Raw genomic sequence first — 22,883 nt, 5'->3', positions numbered from 1 at the left:
ACAAAGCTAATCATGATATCCAATACTAATGGGATTTTAAAATATATATTAAAGACATTTTAGAAGTATACATAGAAGAAATCTGCAAGAAATACAGAATCTGCAACAGTAAAATAAAAAAGCAACAATATTTCTTTTACTTGAATGTTGGCATATAATTATAAAACAATCATCTATTTCTAGAAGCCATAATTTAATATAAAAAGAAGTGTTTTCTCAAAACAGTAACTTGCTCTTTTTTAAAACAAATTTTTATTATGCTAAAATACACATAACTTAAACCCACCATCTTAACCATTTTTAAGTGTATTTTTCAGTGGTAGGTATTAAATACATTCATAATGTTGTACAACCATCCCTACCATCCATTTACATAACTCAGTTTATCTTTTCTATTAAACAATAACTCCCCATTCCCCTCCCCCGCAGCCCTTGGCAGCCACCATTCTACTTTCTGCCTATGAGTCTGACTACACTAAATGCCTCATGTAAGTGGAATCATATAGTATGTGTCTTTTTATGACTGGCTTATTCACTTAGCAAAATGTCTTCATAGTTCATCCATGCTGTAGCATACTGCAGGATTCCCTTCCTTTTTAAGGCTGAATAATACCCTATTTTATGTATAGGCCGCATTTTTCTTCTCTTCACCCATCAATGAACACTTAGGTTAATTCCATGTTCTAGGTATTGTGAATAATGCTGCTATGAACATGGGTGTGCAAATACTGCTTCAAGACCCGTCTTTCAATTCTTTTGAGTATATACCCCAAAGTGGAATTGCTGGAGCATATGGTAATATTCTATTTTAAATTTTTTGAGGAACTGCCATACTGCTTTTCACAGCATCTGTATCATTTTGCATTCCCACCAGCAGTGCACAAGAGTTCCAATTTCTCCACATCCTCACCAACACTTGTTTTCTGATTTTTTTGACAGTAGGCATTCTAATGGGTGTGGGGTGGTATCCCATTATAGTTTTGATTTGTATTTCCCTAATGATTAGTGATCTTGAGCATCAATTTCATGTGCTTATTGGCCATTTGTATATCTTCTTTGGAGAAATGTCTGTTCAAGTTCTTTGCCCATTTTTGAATCAGATTGTTTGTTTTGTGTTGTTGAGTTTTAAAAATTCTCTATATATTCTAGATATTAAACCCATATGATTTGCAAATATTTTCTCCCATTCTGTGAGTCACCTTTTTAACTCTGTGAATAGTGTCTTTTCATCCACAAATTTTAAAAATTTTCATGAAGTACAATTTATCTATTTTTGTCTTTTGCTATCTGTCCTTTGGTGTTATATCCAAGAAATCACTGCTAAATCCAATGTTGTAAAGTTTTTGTTCTATGTCTTCTTCTAAGAGTGTTACAGTTTTAGGTGTTATATTTAGGTCTTTGATCCATTTAGAGTAAATTTTGTATGTAGTATTAGATAAGAGCCCCACTTCATTCTTCTCTCTGTAGATATCCAGTTTTCCCAGCACCATTTGTTAAAAAGACTGTCCTTTCCCCGTTGAATGATCTTGTCACCCTTGTCAAAAATCATTTGACCATATATGTGAGGGTTTATTTCTGGGTTTTCTTTTCTATTCCATTGGTTTGTATGTCTGATTTTACGCCAGTACCACACTCTTGATTACTGTACTTCTATAGTAAGTTTTGAAATTAGGAAGCATGATTCCTCCAGGTTTGTTCTTTTTCAAGATTGTTTTGACTATTCAGGGTCCCTTTAGATTCCAAATGAATTTTAGGATGGATTTTGCTATTTCTACAAAAAACACCATTGGGATTTTGGAACAAATTTCATTGAATCTGTAGACTGCTTTGGGTAATACTGACATTTTAACAATATTAAGTACTCAAATCCATGAACACAGGATGCGTTTCTCTTTTTTATGTCTTCTTTAATTTCTTTTAGAAATGTCTTGTGGATTTCATTGTACAAGTCTTTCAACTCCTTGATTAAGTTTATTCCTAAGCATTTTATTCTTTTCAATGCTATTGTAAATGGAACTATATCATAATTTTCTTTTCAGATGTATAGTGATTTTTGTGTGCTGCCTTTGTATCCTGCTACTTTACTGAATTTATTTATAAGTTCTTTAGGTTTTGTTTTGGTTTGGGTTTGTGTGTGGGATCTATAGGGTTTTCTACATATAAGATCATATCATCTGCACAGATAATATTACTTCTTCCTTTCCAATATGGATGCCTTTTATTTCTTTTTCTTGACTAACTGCTCCAGCTAGAACTTCTAGTAGTATGTTGAACAGAATTGGTGAAAGTGGGCATCACTGCCTTGTTCCTGATCTTAGGGGAAACACTTTCAGTCTTTCACAGAGTATGATATTTACTGTGGGTTTTTCACATAAGGCTTTTATTAGGTTGAGGTAGTTTCCTTCTATTCTAGTTTGTTGAGTGTTTTTATCATGAAAAGGTGTTAAATTTTGTAAAACGTTTTTTCTGCACTGATTAAGATGATTACATGTTTTTTTCCCTTCATTTTGTTGATGTGGCATATTACACTGATCGATTTTTGTATGTGGAACCATCTTTGCATTCCAGGAATAAATCCTACTTGGTCATGGTGTATAATTCTATCAATGTGATGCTGAATTCTGTTTGCTAGTATTTATTGAGGATTTTTGTGTCAGTGTTTATAAGGGATATTGGTCTGTAGTTTTCTTTTCTTGTAGTGTCTTTGTCTGGCTTTGGTATCAAGAAAATGCTGGCCTCATAGGATGAGTTAGAAAGTATTTCCTCCTCTTCAGTTTTTTAGAAAAGTCTGAGAAGGGTTAATATTAATTCTTCTTCGAATGTTCAGTAGAATTCACCAGTGAAGCCATCAGGTCTGGGGCTTTTCTTTGTCAAGAGATTTTTTGATTACTGATTCAATCTCCTTACTAGTTATAGGTCTATTCAGATTTTCTATTTCTTCATGATTTAGTCTTGGTAGTTTCTGTTGTTTCTAGGAATTTATCCAATTAATCTAGGTTATCCAATTTGTTGGCATACAACTGTTCATAGTACTCTTATATAATCCTTTCTATTTCTGTAGAACTGGTGGTTATGTCCCCATTTTCAGTTTAGTAATTTGAGTCTTCTCTCTTTTTCTTAGACCTTCCAGCTAAGATTGTCAACTTTGTTGGTCCCTTCAATTTGGTTCCATTGATTTTCTCCATTGTTTTTCTTTGGGTTTCATTATTCTTCTTTTCCTAGTTGCTTAAGTTGTAAAACTAGGTTGTTGATTTGAGAACTTTCTTGTTTTTTTTAATCTAAGCATTTATAGTTATAAATTTCTCCCTTAGCACTTCTTTTACTGTGTGCCTTCAGTTTTGGTATATTGTGGTTTTGTTTTCATTCATCTCTAAGTATTTTCTAATTTCCCTTGTGATTTCTTCTTTGATCCACTGGTTGTTTAAGAGCGTGTTGTTTAATTTCCACAAATTCATGAATTTTCCAGATTTTGTTCTGTTATTGATTTCTAACTTCATCCCATTGCTACTGGAGAAGATACTTTAAATGATATCTGTCTTTTAAAATCTATTGAGACTGAATTTATAGCTTAACATATGGTTTATCCTGGAAAATATCCCATGTGCACTTGAGACATGTGTATGCTGTTGATGTTGGGTAGAGTGTTCGGTAAATGTCAGATCTAGTTGGTTTATTGTGTTAAGTCCTCTATTTCCTTATTTATATTCTGTCTGCTTGTTCTATAGACTATTGTGAGTGGGGCATTGAAGTCTCTTAACTATTATTGTAGCACTGTCTCTTTCTCCCTTCAATTCTGTCAGTTTTTGCTTCATTTATTTTGATGGTCTGACATTAGGTACATAAATATTTATAATTGCTTTATCTTATTGCTGTACTGAACCTTTAATTAATTTTTTTTACTAAAATGGCCTTTTTGATTTAATTAAAATTCTCTTACTACTTCTACTTAATTAAAAATTAAGGTGAGATTCCAGGAAAACTGTTTAAAAAACAGTTACATTTTTATTATTTATTTACCTGTGTGAATCCAAATTGTGCAAAAAAAAAAAAGACCCTGATGTTAATTTCAAAGTTTTTGCACTCAACAAAATGTCTCACTGTTATATAATGCATAATGGACTTGATAACAAGTAAATTACATAAACAAATTCATACTATACAATACCATTTTTAACCTGTTTTATATTTGGGATGGATTGTTTATATTAGAGAGAGAAAAAAAGAATACCACTGTTAAAAAGTAGATGAGAACAGTATTCTATGGCTACACCATGGTACCTCCAGGATAGAGAAACATAAAATATAGGTCTTAACGAGGGAATGTCAAATAAGCTAAGGGAAAAATTTACAGACTGTACTAATTTTCAGAATTGTCAGGCAAAAATTTTTGCCATTATATAATCTACAGATATCTAATGGCATCAACCATGAGGGTCCTATCCAGTGTTATTCACACTAGCTAGAGAGAGCCAACTGTACATATTTCTTCCTAATGCTACATTCAGTGACACCAGGTTAGTAGCTTGAAATGTGCATGGTAGGAATTTGTATTTCATGGAAATCTGCAAACAAAATAAATCAAGGTTTTTGGTTTATTTTAAATCCGTACCCCACCCTGACACACACCAGGTGTTAAATATTTACCAGTACAACACTGGAAATATCACACTCCTGAAGGTATTTTGATACATAGGTCACTTAACTAGCTACACAATGCTTTAAAACAGAAACATTTTTCAAATAAACAATGGTAGAAAGAAGTGTAAAATAAAAATTTGCTTCCAAGAAAGCTATATGTTAAAAAATAAAGGAGAGGACACTGCATCTTGACACAGTCCATTCTATCTGAAATTTATTAGTTCTTTCTTTAGGAAAAAAATGCATCTCCCTACATATGCTATAGCACAGGTCCTGTCTCATATAAAAGTTCCTAACTTTTTCAATAATTTGAGGTTAAACAAAATAAACTCCTCCTTTCTGTTATCGATCAGCCTTTAATATTTAAAGACAGTAAACCTATAGTCCCAGGATTTTCTCTTTGATGTTCACTCTGTTTAAAGATTATAAAGGATTTAAAGTAAAACAAGTGAAATACTGAAATTGATGTTAAGAAAAATCCATTATATAGAGCATAGGGCATTTTTTTAGAAAGAAAATTATCATATCTTGTACCATGACAGCTTTGGTAAATCAAGTAATGATGAAATTAATATTAAATGTTAGACTATCAAAATAGATAAAATACTTATTTTGAATATTTAGAAACCCAACTTTAAAACCTTAGCCTGACATTTATCATAATCTATTTTGCATCAGTTAGGTACCAGCTCATTTTCTCAGTCCTCATATCTGTTCCTTCACCAGATTTCTCCAGTTACTTCATCAGACTGGGCCTGCCACACTGAGGCTGGAATCATATACATCTTGAGCCTGAGAAGCTACCATAGTACCCGAGGGACATTCCTTTTATCTGTGCCTCACATCTGTCCTCCAGTTTACTCTGACTTTTATTCATTCCCTTAAAAATCATTACAAACCTACCATGTTACAGTCCTTATGCTAGGCCCTGAAGATATAATGATACAATGGTAGACAAGATAAACATGTCCATGACTTTCATGGAGGGCAGTCTGCTAGGAGAGATGTCCACTGAACAAATAATCTCATTAAAAAATTATAATTATAAATTATTATAAGTGCTATGAAAGAAAAGTATATGACTCCATGAATGTATTAATCAGGAGACCGCCCTCCTCTGTAGGCTCCAGAAAAGCTTCCCTGAGAAAGTGAAATTTAATTCAAGACCTGAAGAATGGTTCAGGCAAAAGAAACGGCACTTTTTCATTTACAAACATGTTGGTTCCACCTTTGCTGCCTCCTGGCATTTTTCTCCTGAATTTTATTGTATCTAGCTACCAATGCTGACCTTTCTAATCCCCATAATAGTATCAGATAATGTTTATTGAGCTCATACTACTCAGAAGATATCATTCTAAGCGACTTACATAAATGAACTCATTTAACCCTTACAATGACCATATGAGATAGGTTGTATTTCTTCATTTTACAGATGAGAAATCTGAGGCAGAGGCATGATAAGCTACTTATATGAAATTACACATCTACTGGTACTAGTCCTTGCATGACCATCATGTCCCTCATAACTTTTCACTCCTACAGAAACTCTAAGGCACCAAGCTACATTAGCTACATTAGCAATACTACTGGGCAAAGAATACCAAGACTCCTATATCCTTCAAACTGCTATCATTTTCAACTAGACAGGATCATGCATATTTTCTCCAGCTTTCAGAAATAAGGAATAAAAAATTGACCAAGGTAGCCTACACTAAAACATCTTCAGGAGCAAGAAAAATGTCTTTAGAACAAGTAATACTTTCTTACAAAAATTATTCCCCAGACTATGAAATAATGAGAACGGGGCAAGGAGAAGAATTATAATTTATTTAATTCCTTCTGTACCTCCCAAGGAAGAGGAAGAGGAATTTTTTTCTTTTAATTCAAACTCATAAATATTTTGCATGTATTTGCAAAACTAAGTTAATATGTAGTGAATTGGCTATGAAGAAATTACCAAAATCAATTATTTTCTTTAAGTAAGCATCTTTTAAATATTAAAGAAAAGGAAATAATTATTAAATGACTGAGGCCTCACTCAAAACTACATTTAAAGTTCCTGTTATGATCAAAGTTTCATTTGTAAATTTATCATTGAAGGTGATGTGAAAAACAGTAATTAAGTAGGTGATTGATACAGGTGAATGTATGACTCATAGTTTGCAAAGGAAAGTGATTTTGGAGAAAAGGCTCAGGAAGAAAAGCAGAAAATAATGGGTTCTGGAAAAAATGAAGACCTTTCCTGTCCAAGGACTGTCAGTAGTTCTTTATTACTTGAAGATTAAGGGAATAGTGAATAAAGCTGTCTGCCAGACAGCAGAAATGGTAAGAAATAACATTGTCTCTAAGTGTACCTCACATTAAAGTTCTCATAAATAACATTCATAAAATTAAACTTTCTATAAAAAGTTACTAGAAAACCCAACTCAAATCAGAACAATGGAAATGTCAAAATAAACCAACATTACAATTGTCATGAACTTGAACAGAATGAAACAGCAGGGTAGGTCAGGTTGTAGAATCGCCTAATTTTATTCCACTTGGTTTTTGAAAAAAGGCAGATCCAATACTGAATTAGGAGGAGACTTAGCCAGGTTTGTTTTTGTTTGGTTGTTTTTCTACTTCATGGGTTATTGCAAAATAAATATTTGGTTTTTGCTACTAGGGTTCAGCAAATTTATACAATGAATTTGGTTTCTGGTTCCAGAGGTCAAATTCAAGCCATCAAATCCAGTTCCACATTTTTACTAACTGCCCCTCCCCTCTCATATATATCTCAAATATATATATTTATACATACATTTTAAAACTCACATTTTGGTATGAGTATTAATTACTATCCTTGCCTTATGAATCTTTAAAGGAAATGAAGAGAATTTCATTTTGATGAAGTCATACTTAACAGGAAGTCTTATCCAATTTAATTTTTTAACTTACATTTTCATGTATATTTTGGAGTCCCTACTATGTGATAGCATTTAGCCAGATACTTTAAACACATAATCTCATTTAAGGATACTGGGTTTATTTCATTATATATATATTGCCTGAGGATAAGGTAAACAGAATATTTTTTATGATAAAGCAACCTAAGTCCTATCACTGATGGCTTTTTAAGAGCTGTGTGTATGTGTTCACACACACATGTGTGCTAGACAATGGGTTCAAACCTATACAGTCTTGTTATAGAATCTTTGCTCTTAACTACTAAGCCACTATATGTTGGGAAAAGAAACAAAGAATGGCTTTTAAAATGAACATAACTGATTTAGGTAATAATAGTAGCTTCTAGAATAAGAGATCATAGTTCTGAAGTCAGTATGCTAATTACTATCAGCATAAAGTTATAAACAGACATTTAATGAAAATTTACTATGATAAAAATTTCTTTTCCTTTTGTAAATGTGATTAATTTTCAGAAAGACTAGTTTTTTCTTTTTGGATATTACATCACCTAACATTTTAGTGATCTTTTTATAGATTTTAAAGATTTTCATACCTAAGACCTTATACAATCCTGTTAGCAACACTATAAATAAGGCAAGTATGATGGATAATTTTATATGTCAACTTGGCTGAGCCATGGTGCCCAGATATTTGGTCATATGTTACTCTGGATGTTTCTGTGAAGGTATATTTTAGATAAGAATTAACATTTAAATTGCTGGACTGAGTAAAGCAGATTACCCTCCAAATAATGTGTGGGTCTCATCTAATCACTAGAAAGCCTTAATAGAACAAACACTGACCTCCCTGGAACAAGGAGGAATTCTGCCAGCCAAGTGCCTTTGGACTCAACCTGGAAATCTTACCTGGGTCTCTGGCCTACCAGCCTACTGTGCAGATTCTGAATTTACCAACCCTCTATAATCACATGAGTTACTTCCTTAAAATCAATCAAACAATCTCTCTTTCTCTCTCTCTCTCTTTATACACACATACACCATACACCCCCCACCACCCACCCACACACACACACACACACACACACACACACACACACACACATATCCTGTTGGTCCTATATCTCTGGAGAACTCTCAGTAAGACAGAAAGGTAGCTGAAAACTAAGCCTAAGAAAACAGGGGACAGGAATTCAGATTTTTATCTTTGTCTCCAGTCATTCCTAAAAAGATACGAAAATTCTCAAGAAGCTATACTAGAATTCAGTTTTCATACCCTAACCACATAGCCGGAATAATGTTCTTTTCCTTTTAAAACTGTTATTTGACAAAACTAATCAACTCTGGAAAACAGTTTAGCAGATTCTCAAAAAGTTAGGCATAAAGTTATCATATGACCCAGCAATTCCACTCCTAGGTACATGCCCAAGAGAACTGAATACATGTCCACACAAAAACTTGTTCATGAATGTTCATAGCAGCATTACTCAGAGTAGTCCAAATGTGGAAACATACATCTCATCAATTGATGAATGGATTAAAAAAAAAGCCGTATCCATACAATGGAATGATTCAGGAATAAAAAGAAATGAAGTACCGAAAAACGCTAAAATGTGGATAAATATTGAAAACATGCTAAGTAAAAGAAGGCAGGCGGAAAAGACCACATATTGTATGAATTCATTGATATGAAATGTCCAGATTAGACAAATCCATATAGACAAAAAATAGATTAGTGGTTGTCAGGGGCAAGAAGGGGGTCAATGGGGAGTGAATGCTAATGGGTATGGGGTTTCCTACTGAGGTGATAAAAATGTTCTTGCATTAGACAGTGGTGATAATTGCATAAGCTCGTGAATATACTAAAAAACACTGAATTGTACACCTTAAAATTGTGAATATTAAGTGAATTATATCTCAATTAAAAAGTGTTAGAAAATATAAAACTAACCAACTTACCTGCCCTTTTTGTGGTGCCAAACAACGAACAACTTCATCCACCATCACTGGAATATGTAATTTAGTCATCGCTTCAGAATCTCTGTCTTGTAACTCCTGAGCTCCAGTTTGATCTGTTTGCTCCTGGGCTTCATATTCATTATATCTTTCTGCTGTAGCATGTATTTTTTTTGGCCAGACACCCAAATTAAATATGCCAGATTCCAACCAGCACGAAAGAAATTTTTTATAGATTCTACAAAAATATGGGTATTGAAGCATTCTGTAGATCAACAAATCTAGAAAAAAATTTAAAATATCATGATTGTTGGCTTTTTTCAAAAGAATGTTATAATACTTGGGGGAAAGCAAATTAGTATGAAATATTTAACACAGGAAAAATATGTAAAATTCATCATCTCAGACAAGTGAAGGTGACTACCCTCCTTATGCAAAGCAAGGAACCCAAGAGAACCCCAGAAACTATCTGAAAATACAATTTTTAATGTAGCCTGATAAGCTCTGAGACCATTAATGTTTTAACCATCAGAGATGTGAATATTGATTAATCAGTCATCATTTTTCTGAAAAGGATTAAAAACATTATTCTATTTTAGGTTCACATGGTCTTTTATTTCAAGCTCTTCTAACTGTTTTTCTCATAATGCTAAGTCTTCATTTTCAATTTAACTTTGTTTGAAAAATTGTCCCTGAAAAAAGACTATGCATGTACAACCAAAAAGAAAAGGAGGTTATCAGTTTGTGAAAATCTTACAGATTTGTCATGGATATGCTCTGATGAAATCACCTCACCATGGCTTATATCAGTGAAATACATATCATTTTAAACTATAACTTTATAAACACTCCACTGAACACACTTTGGCACTTCATATCATTTTAATTATCTGCTCTCTGCCCCATGCCCCAAAAAAAGCAAGTAAATAACTGATATATTCCTTCACTTTCTCTTACTTGCTCCATTTTATTCTGTAATCTGTAATTCTTTAAAATGGAGAGAAAAAAGTAATTTATGAAATATATTAACAGAATACCCTTTGAAAACATTATGTTCTTTACCCATTTGGATGCAAGCAACATTTTTGATATTATTAAAGTAAATAACAATTTAACACTACTTTTTTCCTTCCTCATGGATTATGAGTTATTTAAAAGAACCACACCTTTATATCCACGAAATCAGATGCACACTAGGCGCTTAATACTTGTTTTCTGGAAAAAATAAAAATATAAAAGAATGGATGGATAAATTCCAGATTCTATAGAATTAACCTTGCTTTAGAAAATTTTACCTGTCTCACTGACCCTACCAAAAACCACATTCTCAAAATATTTAAGAAACATAAATCTTGATTAAATATGCCTTCCCTTCCTTTTGCATTAGAAAATGAAGAATAATGTTGAAAAGTCAATCACATGTAATGACTGGAAAATAAATAAAAATACATATTTGATATTATATAAATATAATATCAGTAAGATGTAATCTTGAGGATACCAAAGACATAATTCACAGAATTATGTTGTAAATGTGACACAGAAAAAATATGGCAAAAAAAAAATTTTAATGAGAGTTTTAAGCAAGATTTTGGATGTTCAGCAGTAACAAATTAGCCAAATTATGAATTATGCCTTATGTTTTCCAGAAAGTTTACAAAAGTAAGCCAAACTATGCTCTAACTTAGCATTTCTAACATATTTCAAAATAAAAGCTAACATTTATTGAGCACTTACTAAGTACCACTTACTATTCTAAGCACACTACATGTACTAACTCATTCAATCCTTACCCCAACTCTTAAAGGTAGGTGCTATTATTATTTCCATGTTGCAGATGAGGAAAACAGAGAAGTAATTTGCTGAAAAGTCACATAGCTGGAGAGCCATAAAGCTAGAACTGTAACATCAGCATTCTATCCCCAGAACTTTTTCTCTTAACCTATATGCTATAAACACAGCCCACTGGCTCTATTTAATACACTCATGTAATTGAATGGTACTTTGATTACACTATGACTAGGTATTTGTAGTATTCCATGAATTAGATTTTTTTTAAGGAGCCAATATTTTATTGCTTGGTCCTACTCCACTTGGAAATACAGTATACTGTGGGGCACCCAACAGAGGACACAGGAACGATGTACAGCCCTAAATAGTGGAATATGGAGTATTTAAACAATACAACCAATAACTTATTCGATTCTTTTGCCTATCTAATATATGTAAACAATCTATACTGTATGTTCAGATTTTGATTTTTTTTAAAAAACAAGCAAACAAACAAATAAAAAGCCCATCAACTCCAATATCAGAATCAGAACCACACAGGAAAAAGCAAATAGGGTAGAAAAAAATGCTTCTTTCAACAGCGCTTAATTTTCTTCTGCATTCAATTTCTCTGTATTTACTCAAATATATTCAAGATACAAAGCCTGTAGATATTAGTATACACTAATTGGCTACTAATGTGGGTAAACATGGAGAAAAGGCCTCAATAATTAATCTTCCTTTTTGGTTGTGTCTTTGAATACCTCCCTAAAAATGGAAGGGGGCAAGTTCTAAAGGGAGTTCCTTCCCTCTCTTCTGCAGCCCCATATCCCACCAGATAACCCAGAGCACTTCCACAGTCCGCTAAGAACTAGCTCCCCTAAACGATTTAAGATAGTTTAACTTCCCTCTGTTCACAGAAAAGAAGCAGGATATCAGGAAACCTAAACTCTACAGCCAACTCTGTGGTTTCCTAGGCAAGCCATTTAACTTTTCTCTGCCAGCAAAATTCAATTTAAACTGCTGAGACCACGGAATTGGCCAGGTTACTCTTTTAAATGTGGGAACACAAAGGTGAGCGATACCTCTGAAAACTACTTGCTCACCGGAGCTACCAATTACCATCATTGCAGTCAGCTCCCCCTGCAGAGAAAACCCTTCGGAAACTTAATTCCTAAGGCCAAAAATTCGACCTGAAGGCTGGCACCCGAACACAGAGAAAGTGAAAGAGGTCCTAAAGAAAACGTTAGAAACCATTCTTTTGCGTAAGAATTACACTCTGACAAGGGAAACTGTTTAGAAACTTCTGAACTCAGGATTAATGAGTGTTGAGGAGAGGAAGCGGGAGAGCAGAGGCGCGAGTTTCCTCTGCTGGGTGAATCCGGCAACCCATGGAAGTTCCCCCAAAGGTGGGGGGGGGGGCTCCAAAAGAGCGCCCGGGACTCGGCCACCTTCTCCTCACCTGAGGCACGAAGATTTCTCAGTTGGCCTCTTAACTCGGGCCTGCGACGACCACAACGGTGACAGAGAACCTGAATTTGCCGCCCGCACAAGTCCCAGCCCTGGGGGAAACTTGCGAGAACGGACAGATTGGGCCCACGTCCGCCCCAGCAACAGAGGACCGTCTGCCTTTGGTTCCGCTGCTTCCAGGCCCCAGCTGCCAAAGGGCCCCAGGAGCTCGGGGTTCCAAATGGTGTTCCTGGGGGAGGTGCGGGATATAAGTCCCTAGCATTGCCAGGTTGAAATTCACTTTTACTTTTTTTTTTAACGTCTGATGGAACCTCAAATCTCACTTTCCATTTTATCCTTCTCTCCACTCTTTTCAGTTTACTCTGAACCTATGTTAAATTTCTATGTTTTAAATAACATGGCAGTTAGTATACTCTAATTTCTAACAAAAGGTGGGAATTTCTGTCTCCTTAGCACTACGTGTTTGGAAAGTTTTGGTTCTTTTCCCTACATTTCGTTACAAAATACGCCAGTTTCTTGTCCTTTCTGTTGTACGCCTTAATGTCTTGCCAAACTAAAGAGAAGCCAGCTGGCATAGTAAATCTACAATTCCTTAAAAATATGGACTTCAAAATCTGAACACTGTTAAACGGCAAGTGTAAGGCAGAATTTAAAGTTAAATGTAAAATAAGCATTTAGATTAGGTGTGGAAACACCTGTGAGACTGGTCAGCCTTATACAATGTGGGTATCAAAAACGACGAAATTTAAACACTTCTACTTACTTATTCACCAATGATCAGTGCACCTTTACAAGAAATTGGTAATATATGCCTATTTTCAGACTACATTAAGATAGCATCTTAATATCACTTAATCTAGAAAGTATTTCAGAAACAAATGACTCCATTCTGAATTCACTGGGTTGTACCCTTCAACAGAAATAGTTTCCTTTAGAGATTTTTTGAAAACTTCAGTTTTCTCTTCAGTAAAATGAATAGTATCTACATCTCATGGACTGTTTCGAAAATTAAGTGACCAGATAACATATATAAAATTCATAAATGTCCAGGACATCAAAGGTAAAGTACTATAGAGTGAGTGCATATTTGAAATAAAATTAAAAGGCTTCTCAATTTCATTACCAAACCAAGCACCATACAAATCACTATCTCATTAGCTAAGATATATGTAATACAGCCAGCAATTAGTAGCTTTATTGATGCTCTATCCAGTGTTCAGAAAGAATCTTATAATATGCATCATATACAATACGTAGTGCTTCTGATTTTCAATAGGAAATAAATGTATATAATATGAGCGTTTCCCCTATATTGTTTCACTTATAATACTCTGCATTTGGTGTTGTGCCATCCTGTATATATGGTGATGTTGAATCACTAGAGCATAAGCTCTGAGAGCGCAGGGATTTTGACTCAATTGTGTGCTATTATGTCCTTAAAATCTACACTCAATAACTGCTGAATGAATGGATACAACAATAGTAACATAAAGAACAACAATAAAATTCAGATCATACTATTACAAATATCCTGATAAATAAAAGATGAATTCTCTTAGCGAACACATTTCCCATTTTTTTCCAGGTATTTTTTTGTTTTTAAAGTGTACATTCTAAAATACTACCTACAACCCAGGCTTAAAAGCCCATTGCATCCAATAATGAACTAAGCCAATAAATTTAAATAAATTTATTTTGTAATGCCATCATTAGAAAGAAATGTAAAAAACAGCCATACAACAAATAATTTCAGAGTCAGCACTAAGGGAGTAGGCCTGGGGTTCCTGAGAAATGAAGCCTGGGGCCTCAAACCAAAGTCCTGAACTTTCAATTAACTGAGGCGAATTGACCCCAGTTCGGTCCAACTGAAAATGGTTGGAACGAACAGGTCCCTATACCTTCCAGATCATGGGACCTGTGCCTTGGAGGCCTCACTACTCAGTAGAGAAAAGGAGAAAACAAATACCCAGAACCCATTAATCCACACCCAACAGGCTCCGCCTCTCCCCCTAGCAGAGGGCACCGCCAACCCCTGCCCGCACCCGTCTCACTCACACCCAGAACCCTGGGACCGGAGCCCGCGCCCACGGTCTGAAGGCTGCCTGAAGATCCCAGGTGGCAGCTCCGGCCTAGCCCCGCCCACCTCGGCCAACGCCTCCGGAAACTGCCGTGAGAGTTGCCACGGTGACACGGAGCAAGGTAGCTTCCACGGCAAGGGGCCGCTGAGACGCCGGGCGCCAAACTGCAGCGCGCCGCGGCCACGTCCGGCGTGATGACGTCACGAAGACGGCAGCCAATGAAACGAGGCGCTGAGAAAGCAGGCTTGGGTTTGAATCTCGTGGCTGAGTTTGAATCGCTGAGGGGCGGACATTGAAGTGAAGCGTCTCCGTAACCTCTCCTGGGCCTGAGGTGAGTGAAAGGCAAGAGAAGAAAACTCTGGTCTTGGGGAAGTTTCTTCGGATGACCCGTCTCGCAGGAAGCGGAGGGGTCCCGCCGCCTCAGGGATAGAGGACCAAGTGGGCTTGTTGACAAATACGGAAGCGTTAGGTGGGGCAGTGGGGGTGGGGACGGGGGTGGGCCTGGTTAGGGTCCCAGTGGAGAAAGTGAAAGGAAGAAGGAACTCGAGAACCCACTAGAATGTGGCTCTGCCTGATCGGGAGACCTCGACTGCTCAGCAGGAAGGTCAGGGATCTCCTGCCTGAAATTCTCAGGAAGTCGGAAGTTTTAAAGGGCATCTTGGCCCCTTTCCCAGACTTTGGCAGAACACTTTAACTGTCCGGCACCTTACAGTGTAAAGTTCCTTTCGGGCTCCAAATTCAGAGTGTTTTGTTTCAGACACAGATGTAAATGTAACTCTGGGCTTAACTATCAAGAGGAGCCTTGGTTCACCAGCTTATAACCTTTTTGTCCAGCGAGGTTCTGCGTTAACCTAGCAAAGGTCACTTGGGAACCTTCCCAGACTCCAACTGTAGCATCAAAATAAGACCTGCCAGCACTGACTAACGGGATTGCTGGGGATCAGATGAGCTATGGAAGAGATACTGGTTGACAAAGTGCTCTGCAAATGAAAGGGACTTAAAGCACTGAGAATCAGTTCTACCGTCTGTTCGTAGTTTCTGCGAGATTCGCCTTGAGGAGTGCTCATTAGGCACTCAGTTTCGAAGAAGTCAAGGCTGACTGCTGTTTACTCTGTGAGATTATTTGACCAGAATTGAATTGTGCTGTATAACGTATAGTTTAGGTTACTAACTATTATCGGGTAGAATGTGTTAGGCATTCTACAGGTTTTAGTTGATAGTGTTATTCTACCACGGTCAGCGCCCCCCCCCCTTGGATTTTGGGAGGTATTTATGAACTTTGTTGCGGGAGAATGTAAGATCCAAAGGCTAGATACTGCTTGTTATTAAGTTTCTACTATTTTGTAAGAATTGTATATTTCGGTACACAAAGATTATCTGCCTTTAACGGTAGTAATTGTCTCCTCTTCTGTTACTAAATAAGTATTTACAAGTACACAAAATTTTCGTTTTAAAAGTGTATCTTGTCCCACTACAAATATACCTTGAATCAATTAAGGTACACAATAAAATGACTTTTATGCTGTGAACTCTGAAAACTAGGAGGAAAAAATAGCCCAGATGTCAGTGCTGCCCTTCCCTCCATTTGAAATTTTCGTTCTTCCTTGATGCTTACAAGTTAATAGAAGCAGTGGCTCTAACACTCAAGTTATTTCCAATAAGAGGTTTAAGCTGCACAGAGACTATACATGATAGAGTGGAGTTCCTGGTCCTAACAAACGTTTATTGAATCTGAATCTAATTCAGATTTGAATTTGTATTTAAGAAATTATTTATAACTGTGTTACTCCACACATTCAAGAAAATTTAAACGACCTTTCTGTTCCATTGTTTGAAAGCCTTCTGTTTTGATTCCAATAGACCAGAGTTGTTAAGAACATGAACTTTGGATTTGGACCTGGATTGACATTCTGGCTTCTCACTTACTCTCTCTGTCATCTTGGGAAAAGTCCTTAGCCTAAAGCTGAGTCCCTGTTTTTGTAAACTGGAGACAATAATAGAGTCTACTTTATCTTTTTAAGAATTGAATGAGATGATGAATGTCAAATGTTTACCATAATGCCTGGCATATAGAGTGTGCCCAAATGATCATCGTTGTTCATTATTACTAGTTATCACCATATCTACCTAATCCAAGAGTTCTCAATTAATAGCATATTTTCTGAGAATAGATAACTGTGTGTGTTATCCAGCAAGCACAGAGAAATCATGAATTTTCAGTTTTATTTCAACATTCATTCTGGAGCCCCAATACTAGGCCCTGAAGTTTCTGTCAAAAGTAGGCAAATAGTTTTAACTTCTATAAGAAAATTTCTGGGGGTTATATATTTACATCATGGAGAGTGATGATTAAATACTTGAGCTTTAGATTCAGTCAGTCTGAGTTCAAATTCTACGTCTTGTGCTTCCAATAGTGTGACTTCAGCCAGTTAACTTAATCTGTCTATACTACAGTTTCTCTCTATATAAAATAGGTATGATAATAATACCTGTATCATAGGATTGTTACAGGGATTAAATGAGAAGTATGTAAATTGCTTAGCACATTTGTATTTGTAGAATAAGAGCTCAGGAGAAAGTATTCCATAATTGTTACTAAATGAAAGTTTGTGTTTAAGGTAAATTTTAATCTTGTTTTGTTTTGCTTTGTTTTTGAAATAAAAATACCTAGACTTGTTTAAAATCCAAATAATACAAAAGGATATAAAGTAGAAAGTAAGCCTGCCTGTCACCCAGACCCTCATATTTTCCCATCATCAAGCAACTGGTATTATCAATTTCCTCTGTTCTCTTCCTGAGAGAGCCCATGCATGTACAAATATGTATATATCTTTTGAAAATACAAATGTTTGAATGCCAGGTCCACTATTCTGCACTTGTTTTTTGCACACATATCTTGAAACTCTGCATTATTTCATTCAGTTATTCAACAAGTATGTAATAAATCATAAATATCTGACAAGCCCTCTTCTAGGTTCTGGAGTGCAGATGAAGTCCATACTCTCATAGTGCTTACATTTTAGAAGGTAAATAAGCAATAACTATGTAACCAAATAATATATATTTTCCAAGTAGTCTAGATACTAGGAAGAAAAATAAAGCAGATAAGGGATTAGAGAGGCAAGGGCACGGTGATACAGTTTTGAATGGAATCTATAGGGAAAGCCTCTGTGAAGTGACATATGAATAGAGACCTGAATGATGAACTGAGATATTAAGATTTGCGAATATCTGAAGGCAGAGCCTTCCAGGCAAAGAGAAGAGAAGGTGCAGAGGCCATGAGGCCAGAACGAGACTGAGGTGTTGAAGGAACACTGAGGACAGTGTAACTGAAACAATAATTGAGAGGTGGGATAACATTTGGAGACAGGGATGGAGAGGTAGAACTCACAGAACCCACAGATGTAGAACCCACAGAACATGGTAAGGAGTTTACATTTTATTCTTATGCTGGGAAGTCATTGGAGCAGGAGAACAGGATGGGGTCCATAACATGATCTGATTGCTTTTGAAGAAGGTATCAGTACATACAATCAATGAATTAAGTAAAATTTATTATACTTTCATATAATCTTTGACTTAATTGGCTTAAACTTTATCTAGGGAGAACAGTAGCTAGATATAAGATAAGAACTTGCCTGTTCCACTTGGTTCGTATTCACTTGCAACTATTGAAGAGAATTAGTTTTAACACCTCTTCATTAAACATAACAGAAGAATAAGCTTTTCTGTGTAAGTCAGTCTCCCAGAAAATTGAATGTTACCCTTGTTAAGTGATAGTGTTTTAACCATCTTCAATGATTAGCATAAAACATGATCTTGCTTTCCTAATTTTGTAAAGAAATTGGGCACGTTATTTAACTATTTTTGATGCCTCGGGGTCCTCATTGGAATTTCTTGTTATTGCCAACCATTGTACTCTACTGTGATATGTTGGTTCTCTTGGAGAAGTATATTACATGTTTACCTCTACTCTAAATGGATTTATTGCTTTCTTGAATTCCATGTCTACTTTTTATAACTTATTAATTAATTTATTCATTAATCAAATGTTTGAGAACTTACTATATGCCAGGCACACTACAAGAGATAAGGAGGGATATAAAGGTAGAAGCGTACAGTCCTATTAGCTGTTATGTTTTGTCACTTTCTAGTACACTTTTCTAATCATATGCAATAATCACAAAATTTAGAGCTAGAAAAGGACTTTAGATATCATATAGTCCAACCCTGTCATTTTATAGATTACCACTAAAGCCCCTTCATTACTCTCTTTCATACTGTACTGTCTCTAGACTAGACAGATACCTTTCTGTTATAATGAAAATGGCATTAGAAGTGTTTATCCTTAATGTTTTAGTCCCACCAATGAAATCCTACCAGCTTGCTTTTTTGATTCTATCAACAAATACCACTTAAGAGTAGATATGACAAAATTGATCATAGTCTGTGATACTATCTTCTGAATGATCATCTGAAAAGAATTTTTGAATCAACACAGTATTGCACAGGTAACGACATTTAGGCTTTTCTTTTGCCACTTCTTAGTAAAAATGGTTAAGGATATGCCTTCTGTGTGCCTTATTCAGAATCAACTGGATGTCCATCTCTTTTACTTGGCCATGTTAGAAAAGAAAGCAGTCATCATGTTTTAATGTAGGAACAACCTTGTTAATCCCTGAAGACATCAGTATATTTGAACATAATTGAGCAAATTTTTACATTCAGTAATTCCCACTTAACTTAAAATCAAATCTGAGCTCTATAATCTGGCATTCAAATCTTCTAGATCCGGCCCCACCTTTATCCAGTTTAATCTTTTTAATACAGCCCTCTCCTTTCCCTTTTCTCTCCAGCTGCAGTCAGGACTGAACAAAGCTAAACTGAGCATCTCTTTAGATGCTCCAGATAGAATTACAATCATCTAAAACTAAACTGTTAAACAAAATGAGATTTAAGCAAATTCACCATGCAGCCAGTTATGTCCTCTGTACAAGCTGTTTCCTACCACAGGCTTTTGGACTTGCTGCCTGCAATACTCTTACCCCAGAGTGCCGCTTACTTGCTCAGTCCCTCACTTCAGTGTCTGTAAAAAGTTACGCCACTAGACAAGCTTTTCACAACTGCCCCATCTAAAATAGGAGCCCACACATACACTTCTGACCCTATCTATCCCAAGACCCAGAAGAATGCCTAGCACATAGAAGGCACTCAATAATATTTATTAAATGCACAACTAGTTTTCTTTCCTGAAATTTTTTTTTTTTTTAACCTGGTTAATAACTATCCATCCTTCAGCTCTCAGTTCCAGTCATTCCTCTAGGAAGCTTTCTAAGAATATCAATCTCCTATTATAGTCTTAGGTAGCAAAGTTAACCTTTACCTGATAGCACTTGTCACAGTTACACCTTTGCATATTTGTATCATTTTATCAATGTCTGTTTCCTCACTAAGCTGTATGTAATAGTAACAATAATAGCAGTAATAGCAAACAGTTGTAATGCATACTCTGTGCCAGGCATTGTTCTAAGTGCTAATCCTCACAAGAACTCTATGATGTAGGTATTATTATTAATCCCACTTTACAGATGAGGAAACTAAACCACAAGGGGGTTAAGTAACTTGCCCACTGTCACAGCCAGTAAAGTAGTAGAACTGGGATTTTAACAGTTAACTTTTTGAATTAATGATTAATTAATTAACAAGAGATACCTTCCAAGCTAAGATCTGTTTTTTATTTGTTTGTTTTGGTTTTGGGTTTTTTTAATTAATTAATTTATTTATTTATTTATTTATTTATTTGGCTGAGTCGGGTGTTAGTTGTGGCACACGGGATCTTAATTGTGGTGCGCAGGCTCTTTGTTGCAGCACGTGGGCTTCTCTCTAGTTGTGGCACACGGGCTCCAGAGTGTGTCGCCTCTGTAGTTGTGGCACGCAGGCCCTCCAGTTGTGGTGCACGGGCTCAGTAGTTGTGGCACACAGGCTTAGTTGCCCCATGACATGTAGGATCTTAGTTCCCCAGCCAGGGATCAAACCTGCATCCCCTGCATTGGAAGGCGGATTCTACCACTGGATCACCAGGGAAGTCCCCTAAGATCTGTTTTGAAATAATCACCTGATGTTTTATATATGTTTTTTTAACCATTTCATTTGTGTGTATTTTATCTATCATTGAAAAAAAAGTGTATCCGTTAAAATCAAGGCATTTGTTGAACATTTCTAAAAGCTTTTAGAAGTGTGCATAGAGGTTAGTTTTTGGTAATACAAAGAATGTGACACTCTACTAGCCTTTAATAGACAGGGATCAGAAATGCTAAACATCCTCTAATACCTGGGACAGTTCCGAATAAGGAAGAATTGTCCTACCCAAAGTGCCAGTGATAAGCTCATTGGGAAACACTAAAAAGATAGACCAGTATCTTTGGGAAGAAGAGGCAGGAAGGGGGGCAGATAAGGAAGAGAATTGGCATTTATTGAATGCCTTCATACACTTAATACTTGTTATCTCTTTCGGCCTTCACAACAGCTGTTAGGTATTATTCCTTTTATACAAATGAGAAACCTGAGACTCAGTGAGGCTAAGTAACTTGTCCAAGGTCACAGAAGTGGGGTATAGGTACTCTGTGGGGGTTGGCTAGACAGAAGCTCAAGGGTGAAGAAAGAGCGGAGTAGCAATTCACGTGGGACCTCACTGTTAGAATCCAAATGACCATCCTTTCCTCTTCAGTGTTCCAATTTTGGGGGAGAACAGAGTCCTAAAAAGGGGGTGCTGTGTCCAGTGTCTTTTGCTTTTAGATTGCTTTGGCCTTATTTGAATTGTTTCCAAAAGTCTATGATTTTATGACATATTTTAGCTTTATCATTGTTGTTATTTCTTCCACTTTAGGAAACAAACAAAATATCTTCTTTTAACTCTTTCCCCCTCCACCCACACCATTTCTTTGCTTACTTTTGCAGTAGTACTTCCTATATTTGCTATCTGAGTCTTCTATTCAGGCCTTTGTCCTACCATTCCATTCCCCCAAAATTGCTCTTGTTTGTCTCCATGTTGCCAAATCCCCTGATTACTTCTTAGTAAGTACTTAACCTATTAGCAGTATTTAGCACAATTGATCATTCTCTCCTCCTTGATTTAAAAGTTCCCTCTAAATCTTAATGCCACGTTAAGCTTTAAAAACTTTGAAAAGCTTCAGATGGCATTAAGACTCTGAGGACAGCGTTTACTTTCGTAACAGCTTTCAGCTGCCTTGACATTTCCACCCGGATGTTGATTAAAATTCTCAAATTCAGGATATCCAGAATGAACTCCTGATCTTCCCCCCAAAACCTGCTCTACCCTCAGATATTTCCATCTCAGTTGATGGATACTCTATTCTTCCAACACTCAGGCCAAGAACTTTGGAGTTATTCTTGAATCATTTCTCTCATTCCCCACATCTATCTATCAGGAAATTCTTTTGTCTTTACCTTTAGCATACATCCAAAATCTGACCACCACCCTGTTCTGAGTTGACAGCACCATCTCTTGTCTACATTACTTCAGTGGCCCCACTAGTTTCTATTTCCTAAAGTATGTCAGCAGTGAAAGTAATCAGATTATGTCACAATACAAAACATTAAATGACACGCACATACAAAAACTTGATAAATCTCTGAAATATTAGTCAGACCCTGGGCTTCCACTTCAACTCAAACTTTGTAGCTAAACCATATAAACTCACAGGTATAGACTACCCAAAAAGCTAGCTTTGATTTTTCACAAGGGCTCTGATACTATTTTAGTTTGGATCACAGGAATGGACAAGAAAGGATCTCTCAGAATCATGTTAAGGTAATGAAGGGAGAGCTTTGGCTTATGAGCTATTTTTAATAAAAGTGATCTTGGCGGCAAATCTCTTGGCAGTGGATATTGACACAACCAGGCTTATCTCTGCCTGTATCTCAGAGACCCATAGGGTTAAAAATAGTTCCAGGGATGTGTCAGTTAGCTAGCCCAGGTATAAAGGTGACAGAGATAGTATATTCCCCCAACTGTGTATTCAGAGATCCTAATCTCTGAATATAGATC

At 36.0% G+C, this 22,883-nt stretch overlaps 2 protein-coding genes across 5 annotated transcripts in view; one reads left to right on the top strand and one right to left on the bottom strand.

Moving 5' to 3' along the window:
- METTL15 (methyltransferase 15, mitochondrial 12S rRNA N4-cytidine) overlaps positions 1-14,962 on the bottom strand; it is a 203,453-nt gene extending 188,491 nt beyond the window's left edge. Inside the window, exons 1-3 of one of the 4 annotated variants that reach the window (XM_061203191.1) lie at positions 14,881-14,962; positions 10,664-10,712; positions 9,501-9,778 (exon numbers count right to left, since the gene is read on the bottom strand). In XM_061203191.1, coding sequence (XP_061059174.1) covers positions 9,501-9,761 — 261 coding nt within the window. In that variant the 5' untranslated portion in view covers positions 9,762-9,778; positions 10,664-10,712; positions 14,881-14,962. Of the gene's footprint in view, positions 1-9,500; positions 9,779-10,663; positions 10,713-12,729; positions 12,967-14,794; positions 14,832-14,880 lie in introns of those variants that run through there. The other 3 variants (XM_061203190.1, XM_061203193.1, XM_061203192.1) reach the window with 3 other exon arrangements.
- Positions 14,963-15,082: 120 nt separating this feature from the next.
- The window catches only part of KIF18A (kinesin family member 18A), a 77,355-nt gene continuing 69,554 nt past the window's right edge, over positions 15,083-22,883 (top strand). The window contains exon 1 of the mRNA XM_061203188.1: positions 15,083-15,146. The gene's annotated coding sequence lies outside the window, so the exon portion shown is untranslated. The remainder of the gene's footprint in view (positions 15,147-22,883) is intronic.

Source organism: Eubalaena glacialis, chromosome 10 (assembly GCF_028564815.1).
Source record: "Eubalaena glacialis isolate mEubGla1 chromosome 10, mEubGla1.1.hap2.+ XY, whole genome shotgun sequence".
In the NCBI taxonomy this organism is placed as follows: domain Eukaryota; kingdom Metazoa; phylum Chordata; class Mammalia; order Artiodactyla; family Balaenidae; genus Eubalaena; species Eubalaena glacialis.
The sequence above is the reverse complement of the archived record's forward strand: the minus strand, read 5'-3'. Positions and strand labels throughout refer to the sequence as shown.